Source organism: Dipodomys ordii, unplaced genomic scaffold (assembly GCF_000151885.1).
Source record: "Dipodomys ordii isolate 6190 unplaced genomic scaffold, Dord_2.0 Scaffold14, whole genome shotgun sequence".
NCBI classification, from domain to species: domain Eukaryota; kingdom Metazoa; phylum Chordata; class Mammalia; order Rodentia; family Heteromyidae; genus Dipodomys; species Dipodomys ordii.
Window position 1 is genome coordinate 7,193,479 of NW_012267230.1, and position 14,900 is coordinate 7,208,378.

General features: G+C 38.9%; 1 protein-coding gene across 1 annotated transcript in view; it reads left to right on the forward strand.

Annotated features, from left to right (window-relative positions):
• Positions 1–14,900, forward strand: part of Smg1 (SMG1 phosphatidylinositol 3-kinase-related kinase) — a 78,005-nt gene that overhangs the window by 18,688 nt on the left and 44,417 nt on the right. The window contains exons 11-24 of the mRNA XM_013011506.1: positions 1,141–1,365; positions 3,310–3,411; positions 4,425–4,694; positions 6,641–6,771; positions 6,884–7,045; positions 7,369–7,487; positions 7,913–8,000; positions 8,083–8,184; positions 8,789–8,929; positions 9,444–9,643; positions 11,528–11,724; positions 11,879–12,043; positions 12,679–12,833; positions 14,748–14,890. Coding sequence (XP_012866960.1) covers positions 1,141–1,365; positions 3,310–3,411; positions 4,425–4,694; positions 6,641–6,771; positions 6,884–7,045; positions 7,369–7,487; positions 7,913–8,000; positions 8,083–8,184; positions 8,789–8,929; positions 9,444–9,643; positions 11,528–11,724; positions 11,879–12,043; positions 12,679–12,833; positions 14,748–14,890 — 2,200 coding nt within the window. The remainder of the gene's footprint in view (positions 1–1,140; positions 1,366–3,309; positions 3,412–4,424; positions 4,695–6,640; positions 6,772–6,883; positions 7,046–7,368; positions 7,488–7,912; positions 8,001–8,082; positions 8,185–8,788; positions 8,930–9,443; positions 9,644–11,527; positions 11,725–11,878; positions 12,044–12,678; positions 12,834–14,747; positions 14,891–14,900) is intronic.

Below are 14,900 nucleotides of genomic sequence, written 5' to 3' on the forward strand. Positions count from 1 at the left end.
TACTTTTTTGGCTGGGAGTGGCTTAGTGGTAGAGTGCTTGCCTAGCATGCATGAAGCCCTGGGATCTATTCCTTAGTACCATCTAAACAGCAAAAGCCAGAAGTGGTGCTGTGGCTCAAGTGGTAAAGTGCTAACTTTGAGCACAGAGAGTCAAGGATAGTACCCAGACCCTGAGTTCAAGCTCCAGTACTGGCCAAAAAAAAAAAAGTGACATTTAAAAGCTTGTCAGAGCTGAAATAAAGGCAGTTAACTCACCCTATGAAATAAAGGGAAAGGAACAGAATTATTTTTTAGGATAGTTAAGTCTGTTACTTTGTGAAGGTCTTAAATATAGGTCTATTGACTTACAGAAATACTTTGCAGCAACAATTTGTATTTTCTTAATATAAATAATTTATATGTAAGTATTGGCTGTTTGAGTTTTGTATGTATATATGTGTGATTTGAAAGAAACTTTTTAAAATAAATTTTAGTAGGTATCATATAGCAAGCCTAGAAATGCTTATCTTCTGTAAGAGCTTACCAGGGATTGGGAATAGAAACTTGTCTAGCATGTTAATTGATTTACGAACCTAACATTAGCTTAAGGTGACTTGGGTGTTTAGGTTTAATAGACTTGATTGTCAAAAGCCCAAGAGCTGATCTTCAGGTAGCATGTAGCTAATAGTGTAATCATTTTAAGTTCTGGTCTGTTTCATGATTACAGAGATTTTGAGCTTCAACCCTTTAGTGACTTTGGTGAGAGAGGAAGTAGGCATTTAGGCATAAAGGAAATAGAAGATGGCAAATTCCATTTCCTGTCACAAAAATATTTGGGAATTTTTTAGCCATGATTGATTCTTTTTCCATATTGTACTAAGGATAACCTTATTTTTCAGCTACTGAGAACTAAAACCTAACGGGTTACTGGCTATAGGCATGGTAGTACATACTCAAGAGCTTGAGGCTGGAGGATTGCAAATTTCAGGCCAGCCTGGGCAATACAGTGAGACTTCATCTAAAAAAACAAAAAACCCTAAAACTACTATGGCAAGGCAGGTTGTTCATTTTCTATTGAAGATGCATTATATAGAATGTTTTCTTGCCATGTGGAATCATGTGAATTTTTTTAAAAAGCTGCTTTGTTTTCCTCATTTGCAGGTTCTGTACAGAGTAATGAGATGTGTGACGGCTGCAAACCAAGTATTTTTTTCTGAGGCTGTGTTGACAGCTGCTAATGAGTGTGTTGGTGTTTTGCTCGGCAGCTTGGATCCTAGCATGAGTATACATTGTGATATGGTCATTACATATGGATTAGACCAACTGGAGAATTGCCAGACTTGTGGTACTGATTATATCATCTCAGTCTTGAATTTACTCACATTGGTATGTGAATTATGCTTTTGTTCCTTTTTGACATGTGGATTTATTTAGGCCTTTATTTAGATAAGAAATTAGGGCTTGGTTTGAATGTTTTTTTTAAATTTTTAGTGCATTGATCAGTCTAGTTTGCATTTGTTCTAGTAACAATTTACTTTTATTGTCTGCTGATTTCAATGCAACTTTCACTCTTTTCGGTGTGTGTGTGTGTGTGTGTGTTGTGTGTTGTGTTGTGTGTGTGTGTGTGTTGTGTGTCTGTCTGTCTGTCTGTCTGTGTTCCCCCATTCTGGGGCTTAAACTTTGGGTCTGAGTGCTTTCTGGGGAAGGCCAATGCTCTATCACTTGAGCCATAGCTCTACTTCCAGCTTTTTGTTTTGGTTATTGGAGATACGAATTTCATGTGCTTTCCTGCCTGGGCTGCCTTCACACTGTGATTCTTAGTTTCCTGAGTAAGGATTACAGTCTTGAGCTACTGGTGTGTGGCTTCAACTCTCTCTCTCTCTCTCTCTCTCTCTTTCTTTCTTTGTTTTTTTGGGGGGGGGTCCGGTTGTGGGGTCTGAACTCTGGGCCTGGGTGCTGTCCCTCAGCTCTTCAGCTCAAGGCTAGCGCTCTACCTCTTTTTTTTTTTTTCTTTTTGTCGGTCGTGGGGCTTGAACTCTGGGCCTAGGAGCTGTCCCTCAGCTCTTCAGCTCAAGGCGAGCACTCTACCACTTGAGCTACAGCGCCACTTCCAGTTTTCTGGTGGTTTATTGGAGATAGGAGTCTCACGGTCTCTCCTGCCAAGGCTGGCTTTGAACCGTGATCCTCAGATCTCAGCCTCCTGAGTAGCTAGGATTACAGGCGTGAGCCACCAGTAGCGCTCTACCTCTTGAGCCACAATGCCTCTTCCAGCTTTTTTCTTTTTGCTTATGTGGTGCTGAGGAATCGAACCCAGGGCCTTAGGCATGCAAGGCAAGCGCTCTACCACTGAGCCACCTTCCCAGCCCTCTTTTTTTTTTTTTAAATGAAATATTCCAAAATTTGTCTAGCATTCTGCTAAGTATTATGAGAGCTATTTTGAAGGACCTTTATTTCCTGTATAAAACTTGGTTTATGGCCTTTTATCCTTTAGTTTCTCAACTGTAAGTAACTCCTCCCTGGTTATGGACACTGTAAAGCAATGCAAAATAGGACACTGTAATGAGTCTCTGCATGCTAAGTACCAGCTTCTATAATTAGAAACTCATGGGCCATCTGGTTTCATCTTGGCTGCTGCTGACTTTGCCTCCTTCATGTCCCTTCATTTCCAATTGTATTGTTTAAAGAAAATTCCCATTGTGTCAAACATTTCTGCTAAGCTTACACAACTTACTTTGCAATGTAAAAAAAGTGCCAGCATGTAAGTGTGAAATGTATGTATTTTATGTAGGTTTTTAAACCTATTAATATTGCATTGTGAGGGCTTTAAAATATAGCTTAGATATCTACTTGCTCTTTCTAAATTAATAGGCTTTATTTTTAATGTAGTTTTTAGGTTGACAGAAGAAATGAATAGGAAATCGGAGACTTGTTAAATGACCATCCAACCCAAGTTTCTTCTTACTAACCTACTTTAAGTGGTACATTTGTAAAAATTATTGAGCAAATATTCATATATTATTACTAATGGAAGTTCATAGCCTGCTTTAGGAGTCACTCGTGTTCATCTTCTGGGTTTTGACAAATGTCTAGTGACAAGTGCTTGTTTACTAGTAGTGTCATTCATAGAGTCCTAAGAATGCCTCGTGTTCACCCATGTACCCTTCGTGATTTCCCCTTCATCCCTTGGTAGCGTTCATTGTTTTATTGCCTCCATTGTTTATTTATTTAGAATGTAGCATAGTGGGAATCACTTAGCAGTATGCTTTTAAGGTTCTTAAATATATTCTTTAGATTTGAATAAGTTCATTAAAAAATTTCTATTCTTTTTAGATTGTCGAGCAGATAAATACAAAACTACCATCATCATTTGTAGAAAAACTATTTATACCATCATCTAAACTATTATTTTTACGTTATCATAAAGAAAAAGAGGTAAGTGATACATTAATTATCACTTTTGATAGCAGATATCATTGAAGAATTGGACTTAGGTGCCTAGTAGGCTACATAAATGAAACAGTTAAGTAATACTTGATCTAGAATATAGTGACTAATGATAGCTTCAAATTAATACTGGATGATTATCATCCTGAATATTTGATGATGTGTCAGATGATATTTTTCAGAATATTTGATAACTTTTCTCAGAATTTGTTTTGTTCTTACTAATACAGCTTTAGCAAATTTTCAGAAAGATAAAAGAGGTATGCTGGGTGCAGTGGTAATTCTAGCTACTTGGAAGACAGACATGAGGGGATAACTCTGGAGGCTGAGATCTGGAAAATCACAGTTTAAGACCAGCCTGAGCAGAAAAGTTAGCTCGACTTTTTCTCCAAAATCAGTAGCTAAAAGCAGGGCTGGAGGAGTAGCTCAAATGGAGAGGACCATAAGCACCAGGCTGAGTCCAATCCAGTACTGCCAAAAAGAAAGAGAATGACCAATGGAAAAGGTATCTGGAAACATAGTCCAAACTGTAGAGAGGCTGCCTAGCAATCTCCAGTACTACCTCTTCTACCCCCAAAGAAAAAGAAGGCAAATTATTTGTGAAGTTTTAAATTCAGAAGCAATGTGTCTACTGTAAGTTAAAAAATAGTTTCTCAACCTACCCCTACTCAAACCCACTATACATTTTTCTAAATAGATGTAGAGAACAAATCTTAGTCTGCTATTTGCGTGTTTTGATAATATTTGCAAAAAAAAAGAATAAAGGACCACTTAAAGAGTTTTATATGTAATAAAACTTTGCACTTTACAAAACCTTAGTAAAATACATATATATGAGTATATATACATACATACATATGTGTGTGTGTACACATGTGTTACCAAGGTTGCTTTTTTTTTAAATTGTGATTGCTAGGTGTTCTTAAGTTCATCCCCCCGCCATGCACTTCGGACATTTATTTAATGTTGACTATCACTTTCTGTAATTTAATCTTTTTCAGGTTGTTGCTGTAGCCCATGCTGTTTATCAAGCAGTGCTCAGCTTAAAGAATATTCCTGTCCTGGAGACTGCCTATAAATTAATTTTGGGAGAGATGACTTGTGCCCTAAACAACCTTCTACATAGTCTACAACTTCCTGAGGCCTGTTCTGAAATAAAACATGAGGCTTTCAAGAGTCACGTATTTAATGTAGACAATGCAAAGTTTATAGTTATATTTGACCTCAGTGCACTGACGACAATTGGAAATGCCAAGAACTCTTTAATTGGGGTGAGCCTTCACTCACAACGACTGTCCCCTGTTTTGTACATTTCTGTGTAGTTCATGTGATATCATGCCAGGGTCTACAGAATTACTGCAGTGGACATATTTGGGATGTGCATATGTGTATAAAATTGGCGGGAATATTTTTGTACCACTAGATTTAAGTTTTTCCCTTGCTATAAACTATTTTACATTTATTTGCTAGGAAATACCTTTCAGGAATTACTCCTGTTAAATCTAGTAATTTGCAGAATTTCAATATTTTTCATACTTAAGATAATAGCATTCCTTTAATATAGTCTCTTTCTTCCTCATACTTTTTTCTTCTCTTCTGATACAATCGTATATATATATATATTTCCCTCCCATACATTTTTCTATCTAGATAGGGTCTTACTGAGTAGTCCAGGAAGCTGATGTGGGACTCAAAGTGTTTTTGACTCATTTCCTGAGTGCTAGGATTACAAGCAGGTGCCATCACACCTGGCTCATATTCTCTTAGGAAAAGAGGAAAGACCCCCCCCCCCCAAGCTAAGCAATAGTGCGAGGCCCAGAGTTCAAGCTCCATTATTAGCCAAAAAAAGAAAAAGCTGTTTTTTTTCCTTTAAGAAATATAAGATATTTGCTAGTTTAATCTCATATTTGAAGGCTGCAGTAGACTTGTTTTATTTATCTATTCAAATTTTTCAAGGAATTCACATTGTATACAAAAAATGGAGAAAATTAATGTCTTGCACCTTGGAGAAAAGGTGGGATCAGCAGTATCTTTGCAGTAGAAAGGAAAGGGGAAAGGCTGGTGGCTCACACCTGTAGCCATCAGTACTCAGAAGGCAAAGGTAGGGGAATTGTAGTCTTAAGAGTATTTTGGACCAAGTGTGAGACCCTATCCAAAAAATAGACTAAAAGCAAAGGAACTGGAGGGGTGGCTAAAGTGATGAGTATTTGCCTGGCAAGTTTGAGGCCCAGTGTCAGTTTTCAGTACTCAGTATTTTCAAAAGAAAAAGGAAAGTGTAGAAAAAGTGTAGAGTGAGTGATACAATACACTTACTTTTCTCATAGGACAGGGCCCCTGGCCATTTGTAGTGTATTAGAAATTGAGAAAATGTGAGATACTATACCAAAGGGTACAGAAGTGGCGCTGTGGCTCAAGCGGTAGAATGCTTGCCTTGAGCTGAAGAGTGCAGGGACAGCGCCCAAGCCCAGAGTTCAAGCCCCACGACCAACCAAAAAACAAAAACAAAAAACTATACCAAAAGGTACAAAGGACTTTGCTTAGATTGGCCCATGGACCACCTGTATATATATAATTCATATAATTCATTTCTACTTAGAATGTACAATTTAATCAATCCTTTGGGATGCATTTAGAAGTCTGACTGTCTGCACTTGCTCCTGTTTAAAGAAAGTCATATTGACAGACAGCCACACTCCTTTCTGTTTTGGCTATAACTTTTCCCACTTCAGTGGCATTGTTGAGGAGTTGCCATATTATCTCACATGTGTTATATATAGCCAATAATGCCTTAAGATTTACTTTCCTCAAAAAAAAAAAAAGTGTTTACTGAAGACCCCAGGTTATTTCCAAATTTGGTCTGTCATATTAAAAAATATTCAGACAGGACCTAGCTGCTTGGGAAGATTATGATTTTAGGTCAGTTAGCAAACAGTTCATGACACTATATCTCAGTAGTGCAGGAAGGGAAAATAGAAAGCTTAAAATCCAAACCAACCTGGACAAAAACATGAGACCCTATCCCCAAAGTAAAGCAAAAAGGGCCCCCAGGACATGTCTCAAGTGTTAGGCCATTTGCCTAGCAAATGCTATGCTCCAGTATCACCAAAAAAAAAACAAAAAAAAAAAAACGCCAAACTTAGTGTGAATGATAAACTCTTTGTATGCTTGTGTGCCTTTTGGAGGAGTCATAAATACGTTTTCTTTTGTACGTTGTTAGATGTGGGCTCTCTCCCCAACCGTCTTTGCACTTTTGAGTAAGAACCTGATGATTGTGCATGGTGACCTGGCTGTTCACTTCCCGGCCATTCAGTATGCAGTGCTCTACACCTTGTATTCTCATTGTACCAGGTACTGTGCTTACCAGCCCTCTGGAAGAAAGTGAAAACAAAGATACTGTCTTTCTTGAACTGGGTACTCTTGAACTAAAAATGAAAAGATAATTCTTACTCTTGTCTTGCAGGCATGATCACTTTATATCTAGTAGTCTTAGTTCTTCGTCCCCATCTTTGTTTGATGGCGCTGTGATTAGTACTGTGACTACAGCTACAAAGAAACATTTCTCAATTATATTAAATCTTCTGGGAATACTTCTGAAAAAGGATAATCTTAATCAGGACACAAGGTACCCAAGCAGTGTTAAATAATATGAACTCGTTGTTAATTCTCCTTATTAGTTAGAGAATATTCAGTGTGGTTTACAGGAGTGGGATAGAGCAGTTTCTTCAATTTGGTGGTTACCCAATTTCGTATTCTTTGCTACAATCATGGTCAGTAGGAGCTTTTCTTAAAAGGCATGATACCAGTTTGACAAAGTAGTTTCAGCTTCAGTTTCATTACTTGAGATCCTTGAAAAAAATCATAAGAAACTTGATGTAAGAAGAAAATAATTTTGAAGTTTTGTTTTTGCTTTTTATTGTAGAGTCAGCTGTTCATTTTGTGTTTCAGGAAACTGTTGATGACTTGGGCTTTGGAAGTGGCTGTTTTAATGAAGAAATCCGAAACATATGCACCTTTATTCTCTCTTCCATCTTTTCATAAGTTTTCCAAAGGCCTTTTAGCCAACAGTAAGACTGATATTTTAATTTTTGTTCATCAACCCTTAGAAAAGGAGTATTTGGTAAACAGAAGAGTACAGTTACTTCAGCTCTTTTCCTGATCTGAATATGTGTAACCCCATTTTAGTGATAGATAACAGTCAGTGTTATTTTTTATTTAAGTTTTTCTTAGTGACTATCCCATATTTAAACTCACATGATGGTAAATACAGTCTACATGTTAAACTTTTCCCTGAAAACAGGTTTGTGTGAAAAGCTAGCTTACTTCACTGAGCTGCACTGAGTTAGTGTTTCCCACGTGTTCCTACCAGCGTGGGTACCAAGCAGGAGCAGGGCACATTACATAGTAGCTACTCCTTGTCTTGAGAGGAAGAGTGGGTTCATAACACCATGACAAACTGCCACAGCTGAAAGTGACTTTTAATTTTTAATAGCTCTTGTTGAAGATGTGAGTATCTGTCTGCAAGCATGCAGCAGTCTGCACGCTCTGTCCTCTTCCTTGCCGGACGATCTGCTACAGAGGTATGGACTAGAGACTGTTCACTCTGCCCCTGATGACGTGGGGATGTTACCACACCTAATTTTTTCATTTCATTTTTCATAGGTGTGTTGATGTTTGTCGTGTTCAACTGGTTCATAGTGGAACTCGAATCCGGCAAGCCTTTGGAAAGCTGTTGAAGTCAATTCCTTTAGATGTGGTCTTAAGGTATAAAGATATTGTGGGTTTGTGTGTGTGTACATTGTTATTTGTTTTTTCTCATTATGCCTCACATGTGGCCTTGAACTTTCCAACCTCCAGCCTCTGCCTCCCACATGGAGGGATTATGAGAGGATACCCTTATGCTCTGCTGGAGCACTGTGTTTTTACTACCTAATAAGTTTAGCCTAAGACATATTTACCATAGTGGTGCATTAATCTATCTATCCAGTGTGTATGTCTCAGAGATTGAAGAGGTTGTCAAAGGATCAAATTTTAGAGTAGATCTAGAAAAACATAGTAAGATTTTTATGAACTTTGTAAGCTTACAATAATCAGTATAAATTAATTTATATAGTGCCAGACTATTTCTTAGTCATTCACTTACTTAAACTATAATCTCATTGTTTCTAATTTAGTTGATTTGGGAGCTCTAAGAGCCTGAATTGATGAAATTGTATAATAGACTATTTTAAAGTCCCAGTTTTATGATTTTACTTCTAATTTAGTTAATACAATAACTTACTTTTAAGTACATTTAACTACATTTAATGTGTGCTAACTTTTAGCTACATTTAATATTTGTAAAATAATGATTGTTTTCTGTCTACAGCAATAACAATCACACAGAAATACAAGAAATTTCTTTAGCACTCCGAAGCCACATGAGTAAAGCACCTAGTAACACCTTCCACCCTCAGGATTTCTCTGATGTCATCAGTTTCATCTTGTATGGGAACTCTCATAGAACAGGGTAAGAGGTTTCTTTGGTTGTTGTATTGGGAAAAAGAATTTGAAGAATATCTTGACCTTACATCTGGTTTGGGGGAAAGAATGACCAGAACAGGAGAGTAGAAAGTAATGCTGGGGCATTTTAGGTTTTTTGTGAGAACCTTATTTTGATGCTGGCATTGGTAGAAACAGAAATGGGCTGTGCACTTCCTTGTCAGGCTATACTTGGCAGTGAACTGATTTATCATCAGCATTGCTTTGGGGAGAGACTGGGGAGGAAGTTTCTGTGGAGATGCTTAGAGTGAATGGAGATTAAATAGCCATTTACCTAATTTAGCCATCTATAACATTCCCTAACATGCCTTAACTATAAAAAGTTCTCAAAATACTAAGTGGAGAAACAGTATTTCTTAATTTTATAGGTCTTATCTTTGAGGAGGAAAAATTGTAGTTCTTACTCCTGTTCTCCCTGCAGTTGTTTTACATCATTGAAATGGAGTTGTCATTGTCTGTTAAATGTAAACTACTTTTCCCAGGAAGGACAATTGGTTAGAGAGATTGTTCTATAGCTGCCAGAGACTGGATAAGCGTGAGCAATCAACAATTCCCCGCAATCTCCTCAAGACAGATGCTGTTCTTTGGCAGTGGGCTATTTGGGAAGCAGCTCAGTTCACAGTCCTTTCTAAGTTGAGAACCCCACTGGGCAGAGCTCAAGATACCTTCCAGACCATCGAAGGTAAATCCCCTCCTCAGCCTTCTTCAACCACATCATGCAAACAATGACCACAACCTTTTTCACTCAGAAATAATGAATTTCTTTGTTAAAACAAAGATTCGGAAAGTATGTATTTTTCTGTGATCTTTTATAAATAATTTTCAAATACATTTAATAGAATAAGGTTTCATAGAATAATTACATTAGACACATGGTTGTCAGACTTTGGGTAAAATTTAAGGATTTTTTTTGCTTTTTGGGGGGGCGGGGGTCAGTTGTGGGAATTGAATTCAAAGCTTGGGCATTGTCCCTGAGCTCTTTTGCTCAAGGCTAGCACTGTACTACTTTGAACCATAGCACCATTCTGGTTTTGGTGGTTAATTGGAGATAAGAGTTTCATGGATTTTCTTGCCTGGCTTGACTTTTAACCACAATCCTCAGATCTCAGCTTCCTAAGTAGCTAGGGTTATAGGCATGAGCCACCAGCTCCTGGCTACTTAGGGAATTTTATTTAATTATTTATTTTATTTTTATTTTTTTTTGGGTCCGGTCGTGGGACCTGAACTCTGGGCCTGGGCGCTGTCCCTCAGCTCTTCAGCTCAAGGCTAGCGCTCTACCACTTGAGCCACAGCGCCACTTCCAGCTTTTTTCTTTTTGCTTATGTGGTGCTGAGGAATCGAACCCAGGGCCTCGAGCATGCAAGGCAAGCGCTCTACCACTGAGCCACCTTCCCAGCCCCTACTTAGGGAATTTTAATGGAAAAAAACACCTTTTCAGGGGCTGGGAAGGTGGCTAGAGTGTGGTAGAGTGCTTGCCTTGCATGCATGAGGCCCTGGGTTCGACTCCTCAGCACTACATAAGGAGAAAAAAAAGCTGGAAGTGGCACTGTTGCTCGAGTGGTAGAGTGCTAGCCTTGAGCTGAAGAGCTAAACAGCACCCAGGCCTAGAGTTCAAACCCATGATTGACAAAACAAACTTCAAAAAAACAAAAAACCTTTTTCTTTTTCTTGCTGGATACCTCTGGGCTATGCCTGTAATCCTGGATACTTAGTAATGTTAGATACTCAGGAGGCTGAGATCTGAGGATTGCAGTTTGAAGCCAGCCCAAGCAGGAGAGTCCATGAGATTCTTTTTTTTTTTTTGGGTCCAGTCATGGGGCCTGAACTCTGGGCTTGGGCGCTGTCCCTCAGCTCTTCAGCTCAAGGCTAGCACTCTACCACTTGAGCCACAGCACCACTTCTGGCTTTTTTCTTTTTTTCTTGCTTATGTGGTGCTGAGGAATCGAACCCAGGGCCTCTGGCATGCAAGGCAAGCGCTCTATCACTGAGCCACCTTCCCAGCCCTCCATGAGATTCTTACCTGTAGTTAACCAGCAACAAGTTGTGGTTCAAGTGATAAGAGTGACAGCTTTGAATGAAAAAGCGAAGGGACAACCTCCAGATTCTAGGTTTAAGTGCTAGTACCAGAAAACACACAAAAACTCCTTTTCTCATAAAATGAGAGCTCAGTCATGTTAGAATCTTTTTTTTAAAAAATAATCAATAGAGAAACAAGATAGTGTTATTTGTGAAATAGGATAGAGAAACAAGATAGTTGGTTAGTGTTGATTTGTGAAATAACTTAATATACTTGTAGGATTTTTTTTTTTTTTTTTGGTCGGTTATGGGGCCTGAACTCTGGGCCTGGGCGCTGTCCCTCAGCTCTTCAGCTCAAGGCTAGCACTCTACCATTTGAGCCACAGCGCCACTTCTGGCTTTTTTCTTTTTACTTATGTGGTGCTGAGGAATCAAACCCAGGGCCTCATGCATGCAAGGCAAGCACTCTACCACTGAGCCACCTTCCCAGCCCCCACTTGTAGGATCTTTAAACTTTTCCTTTAATTTACAATGTTGTCTCTGCTTCTAGGGATCATTAGAAGTCTGGCAGCTCACACATTAAACCCTGATCAAGATGTGAGTCAGTGGACAACTGCAGATAATGATGAAGGCCATGGCAGCAACCAGCTTAGACTTGTTCTTCTTCTGCAGTATCTGGAGAACCTGGAGAAATTAATGTATAATGCATATGAGGGGTGTGCCAATGCACTGACATCGCCTCCCAAGGTTGGTTTCAGTGGGGCAGTAATGCTTTGTAAGGACTTCTGTTAATCCTGGCAGTACATGCAGAGCCCAAGTCATTAGGGTTAGTTGTGGGTTTGATACTTTAAATTTAAAACTTTGAACCAGTCCTGAGCTTGTCTTTCCCCTTTTTCTAAAGGTCATTAGGACTTTTTTCTACACCAATCGCCAAACTTGTCAGGACTGGCTAACTCGGATCCGCCTCTCTATAATGAGGGTTGGATTATTGGCAGGCCAGCCTGCTGTGACAGTAAGACATGGGTTTGACTTGCTTACAGAAATGAAGACAAATAATCCATCTCAGGTAAGGATGATGTATTTCGGATCATTTAATTTTATTTATTGTGCTAGAGATTGAACCCAGAGTTTAACACGTGCTCCGCCTACTGAGTACACACCTACCCAAAATTAATTGTTTTTATATCTGTAAGAGAAGCTTTGATTTAAGTTTTTTATGTTATGTGATCAATGGATAAAATCAGGGCATCTTAAAAGGTTTTGATCTAATATTTTATGAAACTCAGGTCACTTATTTGTTTTCTATATAGAACATGTATCTACTTGCGTTTCAAATGGGCTTTAACTTTCTGGATGATGGTTGAAAATTTGTGGAAGAATTGTTTTATAATGTTTGGAAAAGTGCTTGAATAATTCCTGGCTTTTAAGTGGGGGTTTATAATAATAAGTGAAATTATGTAAAGTATACAAAATGTTTGTTCAAGCCAATATCAAAGCATGAAGTTAGTCATTCTAAAGAATGATGTTAAAATTCATTTTTCCATGTATGCATGCATGTACCACCCTTTTACACAATGATTTCTATGTTAAAAATCTGAAAATAATTTCATTTGATGTTAAATAGCCACAGATTGTGGTCAGTACTTGCAAATTTTTATGAGGTTGAGGTATGTGACTAACTTCTTCAACTGCTATTTTCAGGGGAATGAATTGGAAGTAACCATCATGATGGTGGTGGAGGCATTGTGTGAGCTTCATTGTCCTGAGGCTATACAGGGAATTGCTGTGTGGTCATCTTCTGTTGTTGGTAAAAACCTTCTCTGGATTAACTCAGTGGCCCAGCAGGCTGAAGGGAGGTAAGGTTGAAGAAAAGAAGTGGATGATAGACCCTTTGTATTGCTGGCTAAAATGTTCAGTGTTAAAGCAGTGTGTTTGAGTTCAGCAAAGTTGGTATAATCACTAGGAGGCATGTTTAGTATATTGTTTAATTAGGGTTGATATTTCAGTGACTTTCTTACTTAGGAATTAATGAAAAATTGTATTGGAAAATAAGCTGTCAGTTCTATACGTGCTTTTGAGCCAGGTGTGGTGGCTGTGCCTGTAATCCTAACTATAGGGAAGGCTGAGATTGGGAGGATTGCAGCTCTAGGCCATCCCAGGCAAAAAATTTTGAAAAATTGCATCTTAATGAAGAAGCTTGGCAAAATGATATGTCATTCTAGCTACAGCCAGGAGCATAAAATAGGACCTCAGTCTTGAGGTCCGGAAGCACAACTACATAGAGCAACACCTTTTGTCAAAATGATCAGTACAAAAAAAGGCTGGAGGCATGACTCAGCAGCCGCATACTAGCCTAGTAAGCCAAGAGTCCCTGAGTTCAAACCTTAGCCTCCTCAGATGAGTTGTTGAGCTAGTTGAGATGCCTCCATATCAGATCCTAACACAATTTACTGCATACTGTTGGAGTGTTTGCTCATTATTCTTAATGAACTTTCCATTCAAACTCATTCAGAACGTATACCATAGAAATAGCTGCTTATAATTTCATCTTCTATTATTGGTAGGCCTTTCTAGTTCTTTTTTGTTGTTTAAATAGTTTTCTGTTAAAAGCAGGAAAAGTAAGATTTTTCTGTTTTCCATGCACACAAAGGTGTTAAGAGTCAATTTCTTCAATTGCTTTTTGAGGTGTTTCCTCAATTGCTTTTAAATCTTTTGAACTGGCAAACTCCTAATCCTTAGACAGTGGTTTATTAGATGAGTAAGATGGGTGAGGCCTATCTAAAACACAAGTAACCTTCAGAGGTGTGTGTGTGTGTGCGTGTGTGAGTGTGAGAGATATCCTTTTTATTCTGTGTCTTCACCTTCATGCTGTTTATAGATTCATTAGTTGTCTATTGTTTTTGAATTTTAGGGGGCCTAGTAAAGGGTACAGGGCCTCACACTTAGGTAAACAATACAAACAGTACTCCATTTCCTGTCTTCTTTTTTTTTTATTGTGAAAATACTGTACACAGGGGTTACAATTACACAGGCAAGATAATGAGTACATTTCTTATCAAGCATTGTAGCCTCCTTTGTTTCCCCTTCCCATTCTTTCCCATCCTCCCTCTGCGCCCCCCTCCCCCCTTTTTTTTGTGGGTCCTGGGGCTTGAACTCTGGGCCTGGGCACTGTCCCTCAGCTCTTCAGCTCAAGGCGAGGCAAGTGCTCTACCACTTGAGCCACAGCACCACTTTTGGTTTTCTGATGGTTTATGGGAGATAAGAGTCTCATAGATTTCCTGCCCAGGCTGGCTTTGAACCATGATTCTCAACCTCCTGAGTAGCTAGGATTACAGATGTGAGCCACCAGCGCCTGGCTGTTTTTTTGTTCTCTTTAGTTTTTCAGATAGGATCTCATAGCCCTGCTGATCTCTTACTGCAGTACTCCTGCCTCTGCCTCCTGAGTGTCTGGTATGACAGGTTTATTTTCTATTTCAGTTTGTTTTTGAGATAGAGTCTCACTAACTTTTGGCTGGGCTAGGGTCTTGGTGTATTTTGAGCAGGTGGTCTGGTATTATAGGTATGTACCACCCATGTCCAGTTATACTTAAACTCTTGAATTAATTTTCATTTTTAAGGAAAAGATCTAATTCGTCAGTTCCCATGCTCTCACCCCACACACAGTTTACTCTTGCTTATGCCCCGTGAGTAATCCATTTGTTTACCACTAAGTTGTTGGAAAGGAGATAATTCATATTTAAAATAAAAAATGTCTTCCATTTGGACTTAAGGTTTGAAAAGGCTTCTGTGGAGTACCAGGAGCACTTATGTGCCATGACGGGGGTTGATTGCTGCATCTCCAGCTTTGACAAATCTGTTCTCACTCTGGCCAATGCAGGGCGCAACAGTGCCAGCCCCAAGCATTCTCTGAACGGTGAGTAGTT